This window comes from Haemorhous mexicanus, chromosome 6, assembly GCF_027477595.1.
Source record: "Haemorhous mexicanus isolate bHaeMex1 chromosome 6, bHaeMex1.pri, whole genome shotgun sequence".
In the NCBI taxonomy this organism is placed as follows: domain Eukaryota; kingdom Metazoa; phylum Chordata; class Aves; order Passeriformes; family Fringillidae; genus Haemorhous; species Haemorhous mexicanus.
In genome coordinates this window covers 32425213-32450898 of record NC_082346.1, presented here as the reverse complement: position 1 = coordinate 32450898, position 25686 = coordinate 32425213, and the positions used below count along the sequence as shown (strand labels likewise).

General features: G+C 42.2%; 2 protein-coding genes across 9 annotated transcripts in view; one reads left to right on the top strand and one right to left on the bottom strand.

Annotated features, from left to right (window-relative positions):
* The window catches only part of ZFYVE26 (zinc finger FYVE-type containing 26), a 48580-nt gene extending 32241 nt beyond the window's left edge, over nt 1-16339 (top strand). For 3 of the 7 annotated variants that reach the window (XM_059849728.1, XM_059849733.1, XM_059849727.1), the window contains 13 exons: nt 953-981; nt 2822-2943; nt 3031-3251; nt 3852-3999; nt 5111-5320; nt 6115-6330; nt 8279-8476; nt 8776-8978; nt 9833-9974; nt 10536-10595; nt 11860-12042; nt 12853-12897; nt 13955-16339. In XM_059849728.1, coding sequence (XP_059705711.1) covers nt 953-981; nt 2822-2943; nt 3031-3251; nt 3852-3999; nt 5111-5320; nt 6115-6330; nt 8279-8476; nt 8776-8978; nt 9833-9974; nt 10536-10595; nt 11860-12042; nt 12853-12897; nt 13955-14164 — 1987 coding nt within the window. In that variant the 3' untranslated portion in view covers nt 14165-16339. Of the gene's footprint in view, nt 1-952; nt 982-2821; nt 2944-3030; nt 3252-3851; nt 4000-5110; nt 5321-6114; nt 6331-8278; nt 8477-8775; nt 8979-9832; nt 9975-10535; nt 10596-11859; nt 12043-12852; nt 12898-13954 lie in introns of those variants that run through there. The other 4 variants (XM_059849732.1, XM_059849730.1, XM_059849731.1 and 1 more) reach the window with 4 other exon arrangements.
* Nucleotides 16340-17155: 816 nt separating this feature from the next.
* LOC132329071 (retinol dehydrogenase 12-like) lies at nt 17156-25513 on the bottom strand. 2 transcript variants are annotated; one of them, XM_059849736.1, is made up of 7 exons: nt 25354-25513; nt 24633-24751; nt 23702-23857; nt 23316-23420; nt 22635-22844; nt 20596-20785; nt 17156-18708 (listed from the first exon to the last, which is right to left on the bottom strand). In XM_059849736.1, the coding sequence occupies exons 1-7, from the start codon at nt 25431-25433 to the stop codon at nt 18606-18608; spliced, it is 963 nt and encodes a 320-aa protein (XP_059705719.1). In that variant the 5' UTR covers nt 25434-25513; the 3' UTR covers nt 17156-18605. The 2 variants fall into 2 exon arrangements, with proteins under 2 accessions (XP_059705719.1, XP_059705718.1); XM_059849735.1 differs by lacking the exon at nt 25354-25513 and adding an exon at nt 24852-25337.
* Nucleotides 25514-25686: the final 173 nt, after the last annotated feature.

The following is a 25686-nucleotide window of genomic DNA, read 5'->3' as shown; positions in this document are numbered from 1 at the left end:
TGACTAGCTCTGCTGGACGTATCAGTGTTTTGGTTATTCCATAATCCCTCGATTATGGCTCCCTGAACCCTTGGGGATTAAAAAGCAAGTTTCTGATTAGATAGGCTTTGAAACTGCCTTTAATAAAAGGGACAGCTGTGATGACAGATTTTCATTATGTGGTTGCTTTCAGCTGAGAATTGGACTGAAATTCATTGTGTGTGCACAGGCTAGCTGGTGAAAAGCGCAGCTGAAAAGAGTTTTACCCTCTGTGACCTTGAGCAGGCTTGATCGGGTCACAGAGAGTAAGAATTACTCTTTCCAGCCATGCTTTTATTTCCCCTTTTCGTATCGAGCCTGCAGATAGCAGTATCTACTATGGCAGTATCAGCAGGCTTCTTAGGAAAGGAGCAATTCTGTGCAGCTCTGAGGAGGAACCTGTGAAAAAACAAGCAGTAACTTGCAGCTGAACAGTTTGTGTCAGAATAGTTGCTTACATTGCCAGATTAGGCCAGCATTGCTCAACACTGTGCTTGAATGCCACCTGCCAGGTTTTAATTAATTGTCTGGGTCTTTTTATACTTGCCCTGTAAATCACAAGTAAATCTAAAGGGCAGTGACTTGGATACTGAAAATTTAATTTTAACTCTGACATGTCCTGATATTGGGCTGTTCTTGTTCTCAGTGTCTGCTTTTTTATGATGTGTGCGACAGTGCTGTTCCTACAGAAGGTCATAAGAGCCAATTACTTAGTGCAGTTGAAATACAACAATACAGAGGCAGAATCTTAAATTTCCAAGCAGAAGGGATTAGGGGCAGGGCAGTGTGTTGAAAAGGACAGGTAGGGATAGCTGTTGGATTTTTACAGAACAGTGTTCTGAGGAGGGTAGCCATATTGATGTCTGCTTTAAAACCATGTTTCCCTCAATGTTCTGGAGTAGGCATGACTTTTCTTTCTGTTGTTTTATTACAGCAGAAAAGAAGATCAGGACCAAGTGGAAGGTAAGGAATGGAGAAATGTTAAACCTCAGCTTTTTTAAGTGCCTGATTAGCAGTTAGATACTGGAAGCTGATACAACTGATTGCAGCTAAAGGGTGATCAAAACTTCAGTTACAAAATATCACTGATGGTTTTTGCATGTGCAGGCTGAAATTGAGCATTTTAAACTTCTGTGATTGGATATTGAGACTTGGGAGAGCTATCTGGGGCAATATTGAATGCGTGGATGGGTGTTACAGAAAGGAACTGAAAAAGAGTTGGAGAATTCACTTTTCATTCTAGAAACAGTGAGAGGGTGGTGTGAGTAGGAATTAATTAGCTCACTACAGAGCGGTGCTAAGGGATCCTCTTTTTATAAACCATGACAGTACAATTCTGAGTACCACTGCAGTAGGCTGTGGTGTTTTATACCCCATGCTGCCAAGAGGTAGCCCAGCATGAGGCCCCTCTCCTGTCCTGAGTTCTACTTCCTGTGTTGGTTGTGTGAAAATAGTAATTGCATTTTGGTGCCTCAGTTTCCAAATCTAATATCTTAAGCTTCAGGAATAATAGCAAAATTTAATTGACTTTTTCTCTGCCATTTTTCCTCAGGATGTATTTACTGGTTTTGGTGTTTTGGGTGATTGCAAAATTTTCCTACACTGATGTGAAATTCTGTCAGAACAAGACACAGTTAGTTGAAGTGCTTATAACAGTAGCATGAAACATGGTGCAAAATTTGCATTTGTGTAATAACAAAGCAAATAAGAATATTTTTTCTCATTTTTTCCTTTTCAAAGTATGATGGGCTATTTGAGAATTTTTTTCCTCTGCTGTTGATAGAAATTTGCTTTACTGCTACCTTTGTTTCAAGACTGAAACAGCAGAAATGTAGCTTTTGTGTAGCATTGCTGCACATCACCGGACTATGTGATCCATTCAGTAAGAGTAGATAAGAACAATGTGAAAATCCTCAGATTTAAGAGGGAAAGAATTTTATTTTGCTTTTCTTACTTACCTGGGGGGGACTGTGGAGAAGGCTAAATATTTTGTAGCTTAGTTTATTTGTTGCAATTCAGTTTCCAGTTCAACTTGGAAAAGTGTAGAGGGGGTGTTGGGTTTTGGTTTGGTTTGGTTGCTTTGGGTTTTTTAAATTCACCCTACAGTTTTAGAGTTACTCAACGCTCTAAAAAGGGATGTGAACTCTAAATGAGTACATTTTGAGACTTTCTAAATTTTTTTTTTCAGAGGAAGCTGATCAGAGGCAAGAGTAACAAATTGTCATTATTCTCCATTTCTTGGCATTGTGAGATTGACCATTGTGTTTTCGGAACCACAATCACAAACTTGATCATCAAGTTGAGGGCTTGTGCACTCTAAGCTACACTCAGATGACAGACAGTATTTAATTTATAACTCTTCTGGGTTACAAGTTTCAAAACAAGTATTTCTTTAGTCTGCAGGAAATAGAACTACTTTTCACAGAAATTATCTTTCTTGAATCATTTGATCAGAACTCAATTTTTTCTGCAGTACTATTTTATAAGAAATGTAACATGAGGAGTTAGGTCTTCTTAAAGTCATTTGGCCTAAAGCTCATGGACTCCATGAGCAAATCACCTGAATTTTGAAAAGAAGATAGGGTAAATTGACTTAAACACCTCTTTCTTTTACAGCTGTTTTTCATTTTCCCCTTCAAGCTGAAACCCACAGCTCTCATATTTCCAGTTCCTTCCTGCTCAGAAATATTTAATAAATTGCCTAAGGGGAAGCTAAGGAGGGAAGGCTGCTGTGCTTGATGCCCAGCTGGGTTTGTTGCTTCTTGTGCAATGATTTTACTTGGTGTTCTATTTTTTGCTATAGAAATCTCTAATAATGAATATTCCACAGTGGTACAAATACCCAAGGCAACTGATCTTGAATGGATTTTTTCCCTGAATGAGGAGGAGAATGAAATTGTACGCAGAGAATTTTATTATGAGCAGGTGAGGTCACAAGAGAGTCCAATATAAGCAGTTCACTGGAGAACTACCTCAATACCTATATTTGTCTGTCTTTCCTCAAATTGTCAGGCTCCCAGCTCTTCCTTGTGTATTGCCATCCTTAGCCTGCACAGTGACAGCATAGTGTGTGGCCACCAGCTGATAGAACACTGCTGCAAGTTGTCCCAAGGGCTCACTAATCCTGAGGTGGATGCTGGACTCCTCATGGACATCATGAAACAATTGCTCTTCAGTGCTAAAATGATGTTTGTTAAAGCTGGAAGGAGCCAGGACCTAGCTCTCTGTGACAGGTGACTCTAATCAGATATTCACTAGAATGTATTGTGGTACTGTCAAGAGCATTATCTTTTTTGATTGCGGAGTGAAGGTGGAAGGGTTACTTTGTCTTTGTACTGTGGACCAGTTTAAATGAGAATTTCATAATGCAGGAATAATGGGAAAGTTCAAATAGGAGAAGTTAAGTCATATGACTACTTAACAATTACTGAGAAAATTCTCCGACTAGGAAGAAATTATTCACAAAGATGGGTACATATTTTACTTGTGCTCTTGTGTATCTGCTTTCAATCTGTATTTTAATACAGGATTTTAAACCTGTGCTTCCTGAGAATGAACATCTTACACTTCTTGTTTTGTCCCACAGAGCTTGAGGTGGCAGGTGTGATATATAAATTTCACATGTACTGTTTTGCTTCTGTCTTCAGTCAGCATGTTACACTGAACATGGCAAAGAAACCCCAAACAATAACAAATATTCTGAAGGGATAGTATGATGGATAGAGAAACGTGGTGTACTGATGATCAGAAACCACTGTTCTAAGAGTTGTCTTTGCATTAAGTTCTTCAATGTACAGTAATAGTGAAAGTGTATGTATTTGTTTAACCTCTAGCTACATCAGCAAAGTGGATGTGTTGAATATTTTGGTTGCTGCTGCCTACCGTCCAGTGCCATCTTTGGATCAGATCCTTCTCCCAGCAGCAGTAACAAGACTGAGAAATCAGCTTTTGGAAGCAGAGTACTATCAACTAGCTATAGAGGTAACACCCGTGGAGGGATGTCAGCATTAATTCTTCTGTAGTGGCTTTTGTTTTCCTCCCTCCTGAATTGAGATGGATGTGATGTGTGAAATGGACAATATTTAAACAGTTACAAACTGAGATTAAGTTTCTAAACATGGAAGAAATAATTTAGTGAAAGCTGGAAAAAACTTCTGAGATGGAAAAGTCCTGCTGTGGGGCAGGCTGCAGAAGGGAAGGATAAGCAGCCTTGTTTTCTGGTTAAGATTGAAATGGACTAACTGCAAGGAAGTCATTAAATGGGGGAATCTTGCAGCCAGTAGAAGGGGTGAGACACCCTTTGTGATAGGACTTTATCTGAAACTTAAATGTTAGATTCTCTTTGTCTGTAATCTGACAGCAGACATTGGTAAGGCACCTTTCCCAACCATTTACTTGGAAATCAGCAATGTTGGAAAATCTGTACATCAGAGCTCATCTCATGTGGTTTATCATCATCTAATCCTGCTCCCAGGATTTTGTAAGCCTCTCTTTTTTGGCATTGCACTTTGTTAAATACAGGATTATGATACTACAAATAGTATTAAGATTTGTTAAGCAGTAATAAACAGCAAGAATAGATGACCTATTTGAATAGAAATAGTTCTTGTTTGAAAGCAGCTAAAGAGCTTTAGATCTACTAAAGAAAATCAGGAGTAAAATTTATCAGCAAAGTTGTGTGAAATAAAAAATATCCTGGCAGTTTATGAAGCATCTTCTGTTGCCTTTTTTAAAACCACAAATCTGATGAATTCTGCTCTGTAAAAATCATCTGCTTTAGAAAAGCTGATGTGAGAATGTCCTGGTTTAGAACTCATAAAATGAAATTTCCCAGATAAACAGTAGTTTAAACTTATACAATTTAAAAAAGTCCACATTTGGAGATCATGGGTGTTTTGGTAGTTGGCCTTTTGTGCCAGTAACATGGAAATAATCAGCATGGGTTTTTTGTATGGTTTTTCAATTGTTTGTTTTAATGGGAAATGTGCTCTAGGATGGGAAAGGTCAGAGTCACAGACTGAGTGACAAGCCATTTTTCCTATTTGCTGTACTGGGACTGTGTTTTAATATTAACAAATTATTTTGAGTTTAGGTTTCTACAAAATCTGGATTGGATCCAGGTGGAGCATGGCATGCCTGGGGCATGGCTTGCCTTAAAGCTGGAAATTTAACTTCAGCAAGAGAGAAGTTTAACCGATGTTTAAAGCCACCCATGGATCTAAACCAGCTGAACCATGGTTCAAGGCTGGTCCAGGATGTGATACAGTACCTGGAGTCCACAGTGAAGCCAGTACTCATCACAGTAAGAATCTTAAGAAATTATGGTTTAGTACGCATCTTATAGGAATTCATGTTACAATAGCAGGTGTTAGGGTGTTTATTTTCCTTCTTTGTCTTGACTGTTTATTGCAAACTGAATATTGCTGAGAAATTTGTTAGCTGTTTCATCACATTGAAGTGGTGCCTGAGAGATTGTAGGATTTTGTAGCAATTTGGGATACACTTTGTGGAGGGAAAATAGGCTGTACTGGATAATGTACTATTACTACAGTCTAAGGAAGGTAAACTCAATCCCAGCAGTATTTTGTGATGCTGCAGTGATGCAATTTTTCTACTGAAACTCTGGTAACTTTATAGAAGTTGAAAGGCTTTAAAATGCTTTCCCACTCCTCTCATCAAAAACCACTACTAAATGATTTGGAATTCTGATTAGGTACCAAAAAATTACTTTTTTGTACTAAATAACTGCAGAATCATGATGATGAAAGACCAAGTACATATTTTAGGAGAAAAAAAAGCGCAACTTTGAACTGGGTTGTTGAAGTAGCTGTTGACACTGGAATGTTTTTTAAGTAAGCCTTCTACTTGTCCTTGGAAACAGCTATGCTGGGTACAGCAAGATTCATCCCATCTGTTGATAGCAGAGTTCCAGTCTAGTGTTTATAAAAAGCATTGCTGGATTCTCACCCCTCTGAAGCAATACCTGTTTTTAAAACAACATAACAGAAATGCTTCAGGGCCGAGTGACAAGACCTATCTGAGGAAATGATTTTTTCTTGCTGATCACCTATCATTGGTTCTCTGTGTTAATGGTAGGATGATGATTACTTTGCCACATTGAGGGAACTTGAAGCAACACTGAGAACAAGAAGTCTGTCTCTGGAGGTGATGTGTGAGGGGAAGATTCAACACAACAGCTATTATCAGGAGTGCTTGTTCTATTTACACAGTTATGGCACCAATCTGGCGATAATAAGCTTTTACATGAGGCATGACTGTATGAGAGAAGCACTGCTTCACTTGTTAAATAAGGTGAGTAGTTCAATTTTCATCACCAAAACTGAAATTTGAAAAACAGCAACAAGCATCATGCAGTGTTTGGGTGGCTTTCTGCACAGGAGTTTGCTGAGGTCCTGAAATGCTGTTATACAGACTATCCAGTGACTGAATTCAGTGAGACAGAAGAGCAACACTGATCTTTACAGATCTAAAGAGAGTATGCAGTTTTGGTTCTTTTTATAGAGGTCCTGCAACAAGAGCACTTTGTCATTTTTTTTTTCCCTACAAAGTTGAAATTGTGGAACTGTTGTCATAGAGTTCAGAAGAGAGAAGGAAAGTTTTGAATTCCAGAGTGCTGATAACATTAGACACTACTCCCTATCCCTGTGCCTCTGTCTCGTGGTATTGTTTGTTGAATCAGATCACCTATGTTTGCACTTCTGTAACCATTAGGAATATAAGGGAATAGAGAGGACAGAAGTCTAGGGAGCCCAAAATGTGGTTTCCAGCTCTCCCTTAAGGAAACTGCATAATATAAGAGGACTTAAGTATCTCTGGAGTAAACAGTTCTATTGGTGCTAAACTACAATTAAATCTAGAAATTATTCCAGGTCCTTACTAAGGGTGCTTTTTAGGAGATGTGAATCCATTATATCTCACCAGCTTGTGAGAGTGTGGTGTTTCCTTTTCTAAGTTGCTGTGCTTGTGTTTGAATTACTGATTATTTTTTTATTATTTGAAATAACTGATTGAGAATGTACAACTTGAAACACCAACTTCCATTGTCTTTATCTGGTTATGAGGTTTTTTAATAGAAAATTAAGTTGCCTTATCTGCTCTGCTTTCTCATTGTACCGTCAGTCATTCTAACATCTTACAGTCATCTGCATATTGAATTACCTTTTTAAATTTATCCTTTACATCATTTTAAATCTGCTTTTAAAGAAAAGTTGCATATTTTTATGATGTAGGTGACATAATTTAAGCTCTTAAGTAGCAGACTTGGAAAATGCTCTAGATAGACAGTTTGATACGCAAGTTTGGACAAGGAACTGGTAGCAATCATACAAACCAGAGAGGAGGGTTTGTTCCCCATAAACTGTAAGGTACTAAGCTTCTGACTAAACATTTTGCAGTTGGTTTTTGGAGACATTTTATGTGTACAGACTTTGTCACTGGTATCTTACTCTGAGATAAAAAAAAATTTCAAAAATTTCATATCAAGCCTTTAAAACATTTGTGGTGGCCGTGTTGACACATATCAATGTTACTGTGGAAAGAAGCACTTGTGAAGCTGCATTTGCAAGGCCACAGTCAAGCGGTCAAGGGGAGTAAATACCCCTTCAGGTCACTACTTGTGAGTTTCATCTGAACAACTGTTCCCAGTCCTGGGTTCCCATGTACAAAACTGACACTGTGAAAGTGAAGCAAGTCTAATTGAAGGCCACCAAAGTGTCTAGGGGCCTGAAACACCTGATATTTGAGGAGAGTGATAGAGCTAGGTTTTTCCTGATGGAAGAAAAGGCAAGAGAAGATCTATGTGTGCTGTTTTCAGCTACTAAGTGGGTGATTATAGCAAAAATAGAGCCATGCTTATCTCCTATGTGTCCAGTAAAAGGGTACGAGACAGTGGACACAATGGGAGCAAGGGAAATTCCAACTGGATATAAAGAAAAAGGTTTGGGGTTTGTTTCGGGGTTTTTTTGGTGCATATATTTAGACACAGGACCAGGGCCACAGGGAGGTTGTTGAATCACTCTACTTTGTCAGGCTCAGAACTTGACTAGACAGGTCCAGAGCAGCATGATCTGACTTGGAAGTCATTCTTTGAGTGGGGTTTTAAACAAAATAATCCCCAGAAATCCCTTCCATTGTCAATTATTTATTAATTTTATGATCTCTGTCACTTAATATACCTTTATATTACATAAGGAAAATAAGCTACTGTGGCTTAGCTTCAACCAATGTTCTGTTTGTGTAGGAATCCCCATCAGAAGTGTTTATTGAAGGGATCTTCATTCCAAGTTACGAAAGTGGAAAACTGCATATGTTGGAGAACTTGCTGGAAGCCATTGATCCGGGATTGGAAAGCTGGGGAGTTTACTTGATTGCAGCCTGCAAATACTTGCAAAGAAAGAACTATTACCATATTCTGTATGAACTGCAACAGTTCATGAAGGTAAGTAGAGGGACAGTGCCATCGCTTTCAATGAAATGCTGAATACCATCAGACTTTTGGTTATTTACTTTGGTCTAAACCTGCATGCTGGACTAGTATATTTTTGCTTCTTTACAATCTTAGAAAACATAGAAAGGCCTGAGCCTTACTAAAGCTGACCTGATCCATGTCATGGCTCTGGCACATTGTATTAAAGAAAGCAGAGCTCTGCCTGCTTTGTGTGAGCCCTTCAGTGCAGACAGTGATCACTGAAGGTGGGGTCCTGTGGTCCATCTTAGTGGTGGGTGCATTTCTTCCAGGATCACGTCCGTGCTGCAATGACCTGCATTAGATTTTTCACTCACGGAGCAAAGTCTTACACTGAACTTGGAGGAAAACAGATGTGGCTTCTAAAGATCAAGGACCATCTCAAAGTCTATCTGCAGGAGGTCTCAAGAAGTTCAGGAAGGAAAAAAATGGCATTCACTTTTCGGAAGAAAATGTCTGCTACAGATGTGTCGAGGTACTTATAAACAAGAAGCTAAGTTCTAGGAGAAGAGAAATTCAGGCATTAGACTTTGGGGTTTTTATTAGTTTCATTTAAGTTGGCTTTAGCTAACACTTACTGGTTGTCCTTGACTCAAATCTGCTTTTATGTAGTTACATGTGTAGGATTCCCATCACTTTTTCCCCCAGAAATATAGACCAGGAGATAGGCAGTCGTTTCTACTAAAAATCTGTATGTATATCAGACTATCCTCTTTCAATCTAAAAAAACAAACAGGAACCCTGTAATGCACAGACAATTATACATCATTCCACAAGTTTTTTTTTTTAATTTTTCTCTTCCTTTCCTCTCCAAAAAGCAAGCAGCTTCCTAGTGCTTCACTGTCTACTGGGGTTAACTCAAAACACTGCACTATGTACAAGTTATAGGTGCCAGAGATAACTGGATTCCTGTATTCAAAAGTCAAAGTGTAAATTTAGCCTGATCTCTCTTGTACTTGGGGGTTTTATCTTTCTTAGGGCCTTTTTTCATTCTTTTAGTCTAGACTCTTAACTTAAACCTGGAGGGGCGTATGTGTGATGAGGTGAAAAAGCAGGAACAGATATTTATTTGGGGAGCCAGTTTCTCTGGCTCACTTCTTTGAAATAATGTGAATAATTGCTCATCTTCAGCTTGTGATGTATGTTAAGTGCAAAGATCTGAAAAGTAATATTGCTGCAGACTTGCACAATGGACAAAGTCAAAAAGCAACTAAAATAATTGTTTATAAGTATGTCTTCTTTTGAAGGTATTGAAGAAATTAGTTCATATAAATAATAATTGACACTTCCCCTATTACAAAATGAAGTCAGAATTTTTTCACTATCTAGGCACATCAATACAGTTGATCTGCAGATGGAAGTAACAAAGTTCCTGCATCAGTGTGAGAGCTCAGGAGCCTCTCAAATGACAGACTCCTCCTTGCCCACACTCTTTGGAAACAATAACATGAAAATGGATGTTGCTTGCAAGGTACTAATTGCTATTTTAAACACAGCTCTATTTTTCATCAACAATACTAACGTGTAATGCAGGTTGAAGCATTTGATGGTTGAAGCAGTTTCTTGTATTTTTTTGGGCAGGTTACTTATGCATGAATGCAACCCATCATTTATGAAAAATTAATGTTTTTCCTCAGAGTAGCAGAGAACATGTGAGAACTTGCTCTCTTGAGGAGCTCCTCTCCTCAAAGTTCAAATTTTCATGGGCAGAGCATCCAAAATACAAATAGTAATATGCCTTTTGTCTGTGCATCCCATTATATTTGGAAGCAAGGCAAATAGTGCTGTAATTTTAACCATTCTTAACTTTGGCTCATCTCCATCTGTAAATTGCCTAATGTCCCTTAGGGAAGCAGTGTGTGACAATAGACCCTGTAATTTGCTATACTTCTTGGGATGGTGTGTTTTCTGTTGAAGTAATGCATTTTATTTTGGCCTCTGGGCAAAAGCTGGATTTGCATTATAATTATTTAGCTGTACATAATGAAAAAGGAATGTGCATTCCCAGACTTTTCTATGCCTCTCTTTTCAGGTCATATTGGAAGGCAAAAACATTGAGGAGGGGTTTGGGATTGCATTTAGAGTTCTCCAGGTATGGAAAAACTTGATATAACAAGCAATATTAATGCAAAGTAACTCCTGAAAGCAGCAATTATTTAAACAAAAGCTTTTTCCCTCCCATGAATGTATTTTAATCCCCCCAAAAGCAAAACTTGTTAAGGAAAAGTCACAAGTTTAAGTCTTACATGTCCATGTATTTGTGGAAGCTTGGTAAAGAAATTAAGACACTGTTTCAGTAGGACATTTCCAGAGTAATAGGTCCTACAAAGGAATGAAGTACAGCTTTTCGTTTGCTGTGCACCTTGTTCAGTGCCTGAACTGTGGCAAACCACAGTCACAGATGTTTGTAGAGACCTCTCACGTGGTACCTCTCTGCAGTTCATGACAGTTATACAAAGACAGTGAATAAATAAGGCCAGGGCTCTCTCTGTTCTATTCTCCTGATTTGAGAGCAAAATTAATTAACTGGAAACTCTGGCTGGGGACCTCTCATTCCTCATGTCTGGGTAGAAGTTGAGTGATTATCAGTCAGCGTAGCTCACGAGCCTCTAAACTCTTCTGAGTGTTTCTCATCCATATAGTCCCAGATGATAGAGTAAGGCACTTTTGGACAGAGATGGCACACTGAAAGAGTATTTATAGATGTGGCAGGCCCTGCTCCTTCTTTCAGGTCAGGATGTACAAGGCAGAACTCTTCTTTGTAGAGAGATGGAGAGCCTTAGAAAAACAGCACTTGTAAGCAGCAGCAGCAGCCGCTACCTCCAGTAAAAATGGAGCAGTGAGTCCAGCTGCCTATCACTTCCATTTCCATCCTTTTTTTTCTTTACTTACTCATTGCAGGATCAGTTCACAGCTTTTATCATCTCTTCCCTCATGTGGATGGTGTATTATGGTCAGTTGCCTCCTGTTTGGGGTATCCAAAGGGTGACTGTTTTTGGGGAGGCTGGAGAAATAGAGTGGGAGTGTGCTCAGTGAGGGAGAGGTGGGTAGGGATCTAGGAAAGAGCTTTTGCCAGAAGAAATAAAACTGATTTTTTGCCACTCCTGAAAAGAAGGCAGTAACAGCCTTGTTCTTAAGCAGGATTGATTTTTACAAGTCTGGTTATTAAAAAGCCTTTAAGCGAGCCCTGAGCAGTGGTGAGTGGAAAACCAGAGACTCCCAAAACAGTCTTGACATTTTGGAGCATGATGTGGTATTTTGTCCTTAGGAAAGACTGTCTCAGTTGTGTAAACTCCCTCTGAGAAAATCTGCTGAGAACATTCAATGTGTTGCTCTGATGTTCCAACTACCTCTAGGACTTCCAGCTGGAGGCTACAGAAGTGTACACCAAAGTGGCCAAGCAGCTGGTGAGGCAGCAGAAGTACAGCGAGATCCAGCAGCTCCTGAAGTGTGTCAATGAGTCTGGAGTGGCAGCAAAAAATGATGGGGATAACATTATCCTAAACTGTCTAAATGAGTTCAAAAACATTCCTGCTGAGGTAATTCTGTCCTGCATTGTGTCCCCTTTGAAGTAAAAAGGATATAGACCATACAGGCTGCAGGGAAGTCTGGTGCCTGTACTACTCTTTCTGTGAGTCCTTAGGATGCTCTGGCTCCTTGCTATGGGCATAGCTGCAAATTGGGAATGCATGGCTTGCCTTGTACAAGATATTCTGAGAGGAAACCATAAGTAGCTAAAGCACACTCCTGCCCAAATGATACCTGTGGGGGGCACAGAACATTTGCTTCACAAGATCCTGTCAAATTCTGCTGATTGCAGCAGGAGGTGTTCCCTTCAGTGAGGCTTCCCTGGCTAACACAGAGGATGTGTGGAGGCAGAAGTCTCCTGCCTCCGCAGGAACCAATTTCGTGATTCCCTTTGCCTACCACAGTGTTTTTTCCATCCCAGTGAAGGAAGGAAATACATTCTGCTAGTTCTATTAATTAGATTAGGGGATGCCATCCACTCTTTGGGTCAGGGTGGGCCATGGGGTAACTCCTGCTGGGATGGGGGGAACCTACAAATTCATTTCATGCAACAAAAGTCGTGTCCATGAGAGACTCATAGTGTTCTCTAGGGATACCCCCCAGAGATGGCAGGCAGGAAAAGCTGTGGGTAAAGAGAAGACTTGGAATTAGTATTTTTTTGTATTTTCTACATCTGCAGCTCTTGCAGCTGGGACAGTCTAAGCATCTGCTGTGATCTCAGCAGCCCTGCCTGTCCACAGGGGTTTGATCCCCGATTGGGTAAAGTTTTTCAGACTATTATCACTTTAAGTGTGAACACCTTTTCCCTTCTTTGGATACAGGATCTTGATAATCTGATTCAAGATATGGACAGTGATGAAAACAAGGTAAGTAAAAGCACAGTAGCAAAAGCTAAACAGCCCAGTCTTGGTCTGCAGCTTGCAGGCTCTTTTTCACTGTCTTTTCTCTCATCCTCATGCAAATAAGATTTTTGAAGGCTACTTTCTAGATTGTAGAAATCACAGTGAATTCCTCAAGGCCATGGTATTTGTGACATGTAAAGCTGTGACATACAAGTGTCAATTGGGCCTATCTCTGTTAGTTCCCTGAGAAACCTCAGAGTGAGGGCCGGGCATTTGTTTGAGTGGGAGGAAAAGTATTTCAGAAAGGCACATTGGTGGGTTTGTTGGTTTGTTATTCAACTTTTCACATAGGTGCACACAGGTTTCTAGTAATGTCAGACAGCTAATGATGACCACTTCAGCTTATTGTTTCAGGATTATACTATTTCCATGGTGATTGAGAGTTGAATGATAAACTTCTCCAACTTCTAATAGACTTTTTCTCTTAGAGGAAATGAAGCCTAAACTAGTTTATTTCTTTGTTGGCTTTCATACCAGCCAGCCAAGCCACTGGACAACTGCAGATGCCTGTTCATAGAAGTGGCTCTGACTCAGCATTTGTGTATTGTTGTAGATACTGAGTGGCATAGCTGGGAATAAAATCTAAAGATTTTTGGCAGTCCTCTGTCTGCTCTGAATGACAAACTCACTGTGGTAGGCAGATTGAAAAATGGGCTTTTAATTCTGCTTGTCTGTAAGATCTGTCACTGAAAGATGGGAGTTGTTCTAGAGCCAGCAGTGGAAGAAATGACAGATTCAGACTCTTTGCTATGAGGATACTGTAATTAATGCACAAGATAGCATTCCTGGGAGTAATTTCATGGTCATACAGTAAAGGAGTGTCTACGAGACACAAACTCAATAAAATACACCTGTTTGCCCATCTCTTTCACTGGGATCTGCTTCGTGCCATGCTGTGTTTGGTAACGTGGTGCTGCTGCCTCGTACAACACGCTTCTGAACTGGGTATTTCCCGTGAGCCTTTGCTTGAGCTTGTCCAGTTGGTTTGCTCCAGCTTTCTGACTCTGCCTGTCGTGCTCAGATCCAGGCGTACCTGCTGTGCAACAAGCTGCGCTCGGCGTACCTGGTGGCGGTGCGGCAGGAGAAGGCGCGGGCCGTGCAGCTGGTGCAGCGCGTGTGCCAGCTGGCCGACAGCAGCGGCGACCACGTCGTCAAGGCCATCTGTGCCCAGTGGCTCTCCGTGCACCAGCCCAAGGGGAGAAATCGGCTTCCCCAGGGCACTAGGAAGTAATGTGTAACTGACATGTGCCATCCTGCTGAAGGAAGAGGCCTCAGGACAGCTCAGAGGTGTCTGCTTCAGCAGCCTCTAGGTAAAATGGAACTCTGTTGGCTGATGTTGGTGGCAAATGGATGCTGCTAATGTGCCTCTGGTGAAAGGAAGGGAACTAAATTACAAGTGCCAGTCCTGTATTTTGACAAACAGTCACTACCTCAGGGTGTTTTTTGGCTCTCTTTTTGATGGGGTGAGGGGGGCAGTTTCAAACTGAACGAGCAAGGATTTAGGTGTATGGAAGAGAGCACTTCTGTTTCTGGCTTTAGTTTTTGGATTTTGTTGGCTTTTAATTTTTGGGGGGGTTGATATTTTTTGAAAAGCACTGGACTTAATATGTGTTTTATTTTTAATCCAGAAAACATATGTAGAGAGGACAGAAAAATTTTATCAACTCATTGTAGCCTAGAGTATAAAATTTTTGTGATGTTTCCTGAAAAATTTTCAAGATTGGAGAGTTCTTCCGTTTCAAAGACTAAAACTCAGATTTCTTTTTTTAAGCCTCTAGACAAATCATTGCTACTTCTTTTTTATCCCCTCCCCACAACCCAGTACAATGTACCCAGGTTTTTTTAGTTTGTTTGAAAAGGTAGGAACCGATTCTTTTGACAGATTTCTACTTAACCAGTCACACTGTGTGATGTGTGCCATAGATTTGGTACTTGGGCTAGTGCCAACTAAATAAATGAAGTTATAAAGGGCATGTGCTGTAAGGGGAATATAAAGGGAAAATAAGCCTTTAAAATAGTTGAAAAATCATGTGCCTCTTTCTTTACTGCAGTAGTACCCAATAAATCATTGTGATGCAGCTTTATGACTGAATAGTTGACAGGAAACTTCCGCAGTTTTTCATCAGGTATGGCAAAGAATAAGGATAGAGCAAGCTGTGGCAAAACTAAACAGGTGGTCTGTATCCCTGTCACATAGGGATGTATTTATTTATTTATTATCAGAATAATTTGTCCCTGTCAAGTACAATAGAACACTGAACTGGACATGCCCTGTATTGATGGCTTTTGCTCTGGAAGTGTTAGGTTGATCGGTTTTATGAAAAAAAAGCAGCAATCTTTGTGCAATATCTGTGTTCAGGGATGCTGAAAAAAGGTAGCTGCTTCTCTGCAAATAGTATTGGGTCATGAGAAACTGGCAAAAATGTGTTAGACATAGTAGTACCTTAAAAAAAAAAAGAAGAACAAAACATGGCACTCCCATGAGTTTATGTTTGCTGTTTACATGTATTTCAGCACAAGAAGTAGGAAAACTAATTCACTTTCTTATTTAAAAGTTTACATCAAAAAACCAACAGGTTTTCTGAAGTATAATGTAATTGTAAATAGTTTTAATACATAAAATAATTAAGACTATGAAGTAAGAGTTTTGCACTATCCCCAAGCTCACTATAATGAAAAAAAGACTTCCATGGTGTTGGAAAGGATTTGGACCATCTTCTTCAGGGTTTCAAGAGCTGACACAAATACCTCTCTTTGGAGGTGCTCTGCTCTGCTCACTAGAGCAGAAATGACCACATACAGCTTTTAGAATCCCCTGACCACAGATTTGCATTATCTCATTAGTGAGCGGTACTAATGAAAGCTTTTGTTTCCTTGGCCAGACTGACCTAGCTTGCCATCAGCTTACAGCCATCAGGCTAATCCTAAAACGTGACACTACCTATGGCTTCAGTCATTTTAAAATCTCTGATGATGGGGAGGAGATTTTACTGAGTATTCAGTAAAATTTACTGGGTATTCAGATCTGGATTGCTGTAATGTTCCTGTTCTGCTCACGTTCCTTCAGCTGCAGAGAGCACCAAGAGTGGAGTTTGCCATGCAGACCCATCAGTTCCCTACCTGCCTTTCTTCCTGACCTCTTTGCACTGTACCTGATGCACTTTATATAGTGTTTGGTGTAATTTGATGTTCTTAACCTGGAATTGTAGGGATCTTTCTTGTACCAGCAGAACTGAAATTTTGACCCCGATTAATTACATTGTGTCATAAATAGTGCAATTACCAAGGGGCTTTGAATTTCTGAGCAGGAAAAAGGGATTGAATACTGCCAGTTTAAGACAATTTCTCTGTTACTGACCAAGGTTTGTTTACAACTAAAACAAAAATAAAGTATTATGACTGTTAATGTATTTTCAGTTTATTTTTTGTCTCAGCAGAGCTAGGGTTCTTTTTCTAGAACTGCACTTTGCTTTTGGCTGTGCTTAGTGGACTAATTAGAAGGGGGGGTAACTGTTCTTTCATGCCAAATTTACATGTTACTGAGTATCCTCAATATTTAGATCAACTGGAATGTCACATCTTTAGAATTCCCCCAGCAGCTAGGTAGCCGAGGTAGTTCAGCCTCATGCGTGTACTCAGTAATCCTCTTTAGGGAGCTTTGCAAGTTAATCTAACTCTCCCTTACAAGCCTCCCTTTGAGACAGCTAAATGAGCTTTAGTTTCCTCATTTTTTAGAGATCACCTGAGAGGTATAAATTACTTGCTCAAGGTCAAAGAGAGTGGATGTATGTCTGTGGAAATGTTTATTTAATATGTCTTATGTTAAATCTACAACCAGACTTCTTTGAGAAGTGCATTGACCTGCAAGGGCAAAATTATTTCACACCAGAGAAATATTTCACACTTTTCTGCTTTTTTTAAAAATGGTTTCTCTTGCTCCTGAAGCCACTTTAAAGATCAGAGAATGACACACAGAAAGCAAGCCAAGGCTCCCAGTGGTAGGTAGCATTCTCCTGCTACATTATATTTGTGGATTTAGCTTCATAATTGGGATGCAGCATAAAGAGGGAGGGGGAAGAAAAGCAGAGTGACAGGGAGAAACACAAAGGGACTTTTTAAAGTGTTACCTGGACTGAATTCTCTGCATAAGTAAGGCAGGTGCAGATAATAGCAACACCAAGTAAACTGATTCAGCATTTCTGAAAGAACATACGGGGTCCTGTTGTAAAAGGAAAATGGCTTTATTTAGGATTGCTCAGAGGTAGCACAGGACTGATCTGCATAGACAGCATACAAACAGGAAGAATTAAAATTAGCATTGGTTTTCCAAAACTGGCAGTTGATCACAGTGGCAGGCTCATATGCAAGTCCAAAAACTTCCAGGCATTTTTTCAGAAGCAGGAGATAATCCTATGAGCTGTGGCACTTGGTTTCTGACTGCTTAACTCTTTCAGAAATAATCTCTGATTACAGATTGCACTCCAGCAATTTGCACTCACATAGCACTGGAGTTCCAAGGGAGCAGTCCCAGCACTGTGTGGCCTGAGCCAGCTGCTTTGTGGAAGTGCAAGCTGTGTGGTCCTGCATGGGCAGGCTGGCAGCCTTGGCTGGCAGCCAGCCACTGCCTGCCCCGTAACTGCAGGGCAGACAAACACAAGGATTTCTGTGCAAGCCTTACCTTCCTGTCCTGGAGCCAGTTTGACCTAATACCAAGACAGTCCTGCCTCCTGCTTCAGCTATTTAGCTCTAGGAAGTTTGGTGTCATTGAAAGCTAAAGTCTCAGCTGAAGTTGTTTAATATTTTTTAACATGGTTGAGATGTTCCTTATTCATTCTGTTCTAGGTTCTAAAGTAATTTAAAGTGCAGCTGGGGGGTTTACCGTGACAACTTTTACACTGTCTTTGTTCAATGCTTCACAAGAGAAATGTTGATTTTTTTAATGATTTGCCTGTGCACAATTGCAGCCCTCTTGCAGCTTTTAACCTCCTAGTCACCTGCACCAAAATCTGGGTTCTCAGAAGATTTGCCTTCTCAGCCTGCTGCAATGAGTGGGTATTAAGGGCCATGATACCTCAGTGGCTATGGTCCAGCTTCTTACAGAGCATACAGAGAAAGTGATTCCATGTAAAAAACTTTACCTAATGCTTGGCACAAAAAGGCCAGAACCTGTTTCTGTGTGCTATTTGTATTGCATAACTTTCCAGAAAGTCTAATATCCCAGAGTATTTTTGCTCTCACAGTTCAGAGGGTAGGAACTGAAAGTAATCTCAGAGATCATAAGTTTAGAGTCCTACCTTTTTACTATTGCTGTTAGGGAAAAAACCAAACAAACTTTAAATAAAGTAATTCCTTGTTACTTCATAATCTAAACCTAAGACTGCAACCTCCCTTTCTATTCTAAAGCCAAAGAACCAAAAGCCTTGAGCTGCTACGTGAGATAACAAGCAGGTTGCTCCCTGCATTGGTGCTCTAACTCTCCAGCTAGGAAGAGAGACTGATTGCTTACAAATCTCAATCCTTAAGTGTAATATTCCAGAAATTCAAATTATGTTGTGCCCACAGAGCCATCCTTAGGGCAGCTGAAGTATCAGTGTTCTACTCTTGAGGTCTCTTAGCAGTGCTGTTCCCTGGAGAAGCTTTGCTGGGCCTAGCCAGGGACACCTTGGTGCTGCTCAGTCCCACTGGATGCCAAGGAGCTCACAGCTCACGCCCCAGAGCTTCTTTGCCGTCTCATCATCCCGAGCACGTGGAGATATGTACGCTGGCTGGCAATCGCTGTAAGAAAAACATTCTTTTAGTTCTTTCAAGTCTAAGATCTCCATCTACATTAGTACACTGAAATGTCTGTGTTAAGATTAGGGAGTTGCTCTCTATCAGCTTAATTCAAGACTAGGTCAAGAACAGTGAGAGCTATCCAGCAAATGAGCAAGGGTTGGTGCTAAGCCACCATGAGAAAGATTTCTTTCCATCTAACTAGGGAAGAATCTCTCCCAATGGCACCAAGAACTGGCAAGCAAGTGTACCTCTATCTGTTCTCTCAACTCTTAAAGAAACCTCACTAGTGTGCATTCTCAATAATACCACTAAAAAGGCACCTAGACTCCAACCAAGCTCTTCAGGGGCACATTTCCAAAAAAACACTGCAAAAAAGTCACTCAAACAGCCCTTAATTCTAAACCATTTATCCCACTATAAGCCCAAGAATAACACTGTAATAACCATGCATGGTTACCCCCTTTCCATTATCATCTGAACTGTGGCTCCTTTCTTCTCAGCTCCTCCAATCAGAAAGCACTCAGTCTGGAAAAGAGGTCCTGTGTTTTCAACTGTAATGCTTCAATAACTTGGGAGTTTAAGAGCACAGAAGAAATGGCATCTTGTAAGTTTTCTATTCGGCTCCGTGTTTATACATGCAGTCTTTAATATTCCTGAAATGACTAGTGGACTCCCACGTGTCTCACTGTGGCGTGCAAATTTTTTTCTTAATGTCTACACTTGTGTTTCACTGGCAAGTGAAAAGGATTCTAGGCTAGTCCAGTGTAAATTGTGAATTAGTGTTGAAGCTTCTCGTTTCCCACCAGGTCCAAATCTCCCTTTTTTCAATGAATTTAAATTCTACCAGTTTTCTGTACTTTGAGACATAAATGCTATATTTTTATCCCAAGACAGACAGCCAGGGAAGACTTAAGATGTCTATTTATATATTCAGGTCTGATTAAGATGGTACTAACTCCCAAATGAAGATTAGGCAGTGTCATTACAGAGACTAATCTGGTCACAGATCACAAGAAGATAGCTCTGCAAAGACACAATGGCTCCAACAGCAACCATGTGAGAGAGGAGAAAAATCCCCATGACTTTTCATATTTGTTCCCAAAAAACAGTATTGTTACAGTGCTCTACAAGCAGTGGGAAGCTGGCAGACATATCTGTGGGAATCTGTTCAAATAGCAGTCTTCAAATATAGAATGATGATGACTTGAAACTGCTCTGGGCTGTGGTTTTGGTGATGGGAAAAGGAGAACAATGTAGGGTCCTGGAGTAAGTCAAAGAAGTCAAAAAATAATAGGTTTTGTAATGGGAGCTACACAAGACCATTTCCACGACAGTGTGACAAACAGCCCAGCAAGAGTCCCTCCCAGCTGGTGGGTCTATCACACTGGAGGATAAAGTTATTTGGTCACATGCCAGACCTGAAAATCTCACCTGCCTCTGCAGTTCCATCAGCTCTCCCAGCTCCCTGAGAGCACAGGCCCTTCTGCTCCAGTGGAGTAAAACTACGAAGGGAAATGAAGTGGTCTTCCCAGAATTGACTGAAGTGACCTAATTAACTACACAGTTCTACTGAAAAGTGATTTTCCCAAGTGTCTGGCAGGTCAGCATTAGAGCTCTGAGCATGCGAGAGCCAATCCTGCACTTTTAGTACATTAGTATTTCTAGCACTAAAGCAGATGCTATTGTATGAAGTGTTGCACAGGTCAGGTGTTTCTTCTAACGTGATTTCAACAGAACTGGAAGGGGTAATGCTCTGTTTGTCACCCTCAGTCTTACCAGACAGCCTCTTACCTGGTCCCTTCTTAATGAAGAATGACAGTAAGTCCCATATTCCTCAGAAAATGAAGTTGCCTTCCACAGAGTATCACTTCATCAGCTTGCACCCACCTGAAATACTGTCCTGTCACAGACTCCAGCTCCTCAGCTACTGCACAGTAGATACTGGTCTGAGCTCCTTCGCAAGGCGTCTTCAAGAAGAAGGAGAATATCTTCCACAGCCAGGTCATTACAAATGAGTGCCGGACCAGCTCAGAGTAGACAGACCCGGGATGGAGAGCGTTTGCTGTGACCTTAGTGCCTATGGCAAAATAAAGTAGTCCAGAACAAATCTGCATGGATCAGTGTCTTTAAAAGAAGGGTAATACACTCCTCAATTCTACCTGTAGATATTCTGTAACTTAAAGGAGGAGTCCTTTAAGTAGCACTGGATACAGAGAGTAAGTGAAGTCCTCTGTAGTTAACTGCATGCTGGATGTGATGGATACACTTGACCTCTTAGCCAAATCAGCAGTAGTTTGGTACAAGCTCCAAAGAAGGTAAAGGTGTGAGATGTAAATGGGCCAGAACTCCTCTAAGAAATCCACAGAGGCTGGTGAGTATCAGTGCACATGCATTTGGAACACCCATCAGGCAGTTAACACAAGTAGCACATGACTTTTCCAATACTTTTCTATCCAGGAACAAATAAGGTTGTGGATGCACTGAGTCTCGTGTACCTTTCCCACTGTATGTAATTTGAATACAAGCCAACTACTCCATTCCATAAATATTACAGCCTAAGTAAGCCTTCTGTGAGCTCTCCCTGCTAGGAGATATGACTGCAGGATGACAGTCTTCCCTTGAGCTGGCTCACCTCTCAAGGCTGCTTCTCAAGGCAGAGACCTTTTACCAACAGCAAACCTTTGGATGAGCCCAGCTGAACCTCAGCTCAAGCTGCAACTGGACTGCACAGCGAGTAACTCTCCCCTGGAGCAGAGATGCCTCTCAAGGTTTGAGATTTCTTACCTGAGATTGAGAGCCTTCCTTAAGCAAGGCAGAGAGGCCCTTTGCTTGCAACAAATCCTTGGTAAGTGACTTATTGCTGAATTAATACTAAGGAAACGTTACTAGTCCATGTAGCTACTCAATAATAATTATTATAAACTTTGTATAGATAATTCCATTACATATAAATCGTCCAAGTCTGAGACTCAAGCTGGACCTAGGCTCCCTAAGGGGTTCAAAAAGTATGGGGCTTCGTGCTGAGCCTCGTGATTCAACAGGAGGGTCTTCCTTACACAGTCCTGTGTGAATCATTCTAACTTAATTCAAAATCAGTTTTCCTTTGTATGTGTCTTCCATGTAAGTAACAGAGTGAACCTTGCCATCATACTTTGTTAAGTCACCCTTTTTATGACATCAGGTTAAAAACACTTTTGCTAATACCTTGATGGTGATTCTTGAAGCAGTTTAAATCATTCATCCATGACATTGGAGCATCCCCTGCTCCCTTCTAAACACAGGAGTCATGTGCCTTCTGAAAACAAAGTGCTAGAGGGCCTGAGTGCTAAACCAGCAGCAGTTTCTAGCAGGCTTTTGAGAACACCTGCCTCTTTTGACTTACTCTGATAGTCATTTCCTGGGGAAGACACTGCTTCTGTTGTAGTAAATAAATACTACTTAAGTTTATGAATAGGACTGAATGACATGACTGTGACAGATGTTGTGACTTACAAGGTACTGTCTAATATTATGCTTGCTCTATGGGCCACCAACGTTTAAGGCAGCTGAGTATGCATTAGGTTTTCTATTGGAGCCTGCAGTTGTGGCTCTGTTTGCAGCTTCCATCCACATACCATAACTGTGTGGATGCAGCTAGTATTTTACAAGCACCACAGAAAAATCAGATAAATTCAACTGTGCCAAGCTACTAAACTCCTCTACCCTGTTCTTGTAAAGACCATCTGTGTTGTAAGACAGGAGATGTTTTCTTCCTGGTTCCACAGACAGGAGATGTTTTCTTCCTGCAAAGAGCTCTCAGTGACATTTGCCTCAAACCATCCAATTTCTGCACAGACTATCTGCAGCCCTTTCTTCAATCCACTCTCCCCACCCATGGTGCTCGGAAAGCCAAGCAGATAAACACCCCGCCTGCCTCTGGAACTTGCCTTGCAGCCGCCTGGCCAGCTCCCGGGTGAAGAGCACGTTCGCCAGTTTGCTGTGACAGTAGGCAAGGCCACGATTGTAGCACTTCTCCCCCTGGAGATCGTGGAAGCGGATCCAGCCTCCGTGATGAGCCAGTGAAGACACGTTCACGATGCGGGCTGGGGCACACTGCTTCAGACGCTCCAGCAAGAGGAAGGTCAAGAGAAAATGACCTAGAGGGGAGACGAAAGGTCATCCTTCTAGGAAGGGTTCCCCTGCTTGCTTATATGTGGTATCTTACTGCTGCCCTCATTTCAAGTCCAGGAAAAAAGAAATTTTCTGTTAAATTCCCCTGAATTAATATCTACACTTTTTTGGGGCCTTCAAGTTCTGCTCCTCATCTTCAAAAAGCTGGAGCTGTCATACATTTCAAAATGTCCCAGGTAACACATATAGATACTTAAACTGGATCCACGAGACGCAAATGCACCACATTGCATCTCCAGAACTCTGACTCTGGCCCTCCATCCTTCCTGTAAAAGGAAGAATGAGGAAGAGAAAATCTGACAGCAGGATTTTCCTTTGGCATTTTGCAACAGAAGTCGATGTTAGAAGAAGATGATCTTTAAGGGCAATTCCAACCCAAACTATTTGACGATTCTATGATTCCATATTGAGTGCAAACATTATTCCACTGGCCTTACCAAGGTGATTGACTCCCAGCTGCATCTCAAAGCCATCAGCAGTCTTGGAGTAAGGGCATAACATTACCCCAGCATTATTAATGAGAATATGGAGTTCCTTCTCCTCTGTAAGAAACAACAGACATCCTTAAACAAGGAAACAGAGAATACAGACAAGAAGGTAGCACAAGTCACCCCTTGCTGTATGACTTGCAGCCACATCACCTTAAAAAAGGATATGTCTCCTACCACAAACTAGCTCATGGCCTCTGACCAGCCCCTGCTATGAACCACAGCAACCAAGAGGTACAGAGACAAGAAGGGCAGGGATTTGGCAATGGTTAGAAGAACAGACAGCAGTCCTTAGCAAAATATTCTTACTAAAAAGAAGAATCTAGAGACTGTACCTGCTAGAAATCTCTCAGCAAACTCCCGGATGGACTTCGTATCAGCCAAGTCCAGTTTTTTCACAATGACTTCTTGGTTCCCTGTCTCAGCTCGGATTTCACTGGCTGCAGCTTCTGCCTTTGCTGTGTCTCTGCAGGCCATAATTACCCTCGCACCTGCAAGGAGGGAACAACAGGAACAGGAACTGAGATCACTGGAGCACACTGGATGATCAAGGCTACGACAAGTAGGCTGACCATGCCCAGCAATTACAAACAATATATTGTTTCTTTAGGGAACTAGCATCAGTCAGGGGGTATGGCTGGAAGAGACAAAGCCTTTCTCATTCAAGTGTGAGTTACGGTCCTGCTGAAAGATGATTTCAGACCAGGAAAATGCACATGTTAAGTGCCTCTGTCCATGTTCTCCCAGGTCAGGAGTGCATACAACACTGCTCTGATAGGGTTGTTATCTGCCTCTATAATGGGAACATCAAGCCAGGAGCACATAAAGGTGATGGATTCCAGCCAGAGTAATTTCTAAATGGATTGCGAACAGGTAGTTTAATCTTCTTACCAGTTAGCCAAATAACGTTTACATCAAATTAGCTTGAAACATAACTGAAGCACAGTGGTGGACCTATGGCATTTCCCAACTTCATACAAGCAGAGTCCAGGAACTTCCCCAGTCCTCTCAAATCAGTTGCAATGCAACACATTTTCATGTCCCCAGGGACATTTTTGGAGTCCAAGCAATGAAAACAGTTGAGGAACTGGGAACTTGCACCTCAGTGGTTACAGCCTTTGAAGGAACAGCACTTGGACTCATCTCCAGTAACTCTGGAATCCACTTTACTTCAATATAAGCCTACAACACGTCTTCCTTACATCCAGAAAAGAGGCTACTGACACAAGGCACAGCCACTCCGGCCGCTGACGAGACAGCACTTGCCTCTTCGCGCGAGGTCTCTGGCAGTCTCCTTCCCGATGCCTGTGTTGGCTCCTGTGATTATCACCACCTTCCCCTCCAGCCTTGCTGTCGACTTACACCGTCCTCCAGCGACATACCGCCTGCAAGAGGGGAGGCACCAGTAACTTCTGCCTCCTTAGCGGGCCCCGGCCGAGGCTGAGCACCCAGAACCTAGGGGTTCGCATTAACGCTAGGGCTCACCACTGCGCCCTGGCCTGAAGCGGCTGGTCACAACCCTGTCGCGACCGGGACACCGGCAACACGTCCCCCAGTCCCCCGCTCTTTCCCGAGCGCGGCTCCGCCCTCGGGCTCCGCCCTCGGGCCCCGCCCCGTCCGTGCGTCAAGTGGGACCACGGCTTCCATTGGCTGCTGCCGCGCGCCCCGGGACCTTTTGGCCAATGGGCTGCGCCACCGCGCCCTGAGGAGAACGCGGGCCCCGCCCCCGGCCGCGCCTCCGCGAGCATGTCGGTGCGGGGACGGAGCCCGGGGGAACGTGCCGGGCGGTGCCGGGGCTGAGCGAGCCCCAGCAGCGCGGCAGTGCCACCGGGGCGCTGGAGCTGGGAATAACTCCGACCCCAGCGCGGGCTGCAGATCGGGATTCCCGCTGTTCGCACTCTCGCCACACACACACAGACACACGCGGGCGCCGCTCTGAGGGGCTGAACATACGCGAAGGGCAGGGGCTGAGCTCGGTAAGACGCACCTGATGTAGGGCGCTGCCACGAAAAGAAAGACGGGGACGGAGACGGCGGCGCCCAGCGCGGCTTCCCAGCAGTTGAGCATCGCTGCCGCCAGCTACCCGCGCACAGCCAGCGCCCGGCTCCCGGCAGCGCCCGCCCGCCCCTTTGGATCCGCCTCCGCTCCTCCCGCCTTGGCCTCGCCCACAACTGTACCGCCACACCTCCACCATCGGGCCACGCCCCCGCCGGGAGCACCTGCGGTTACGCCAGCAGCCCTCTGCTTTTTACTCCGACCTGGGTCCCTCAGTTAAGGAGCCGAGAAATGTCTGCAGAGACAGCGCAGCGGCGGCTGTCGG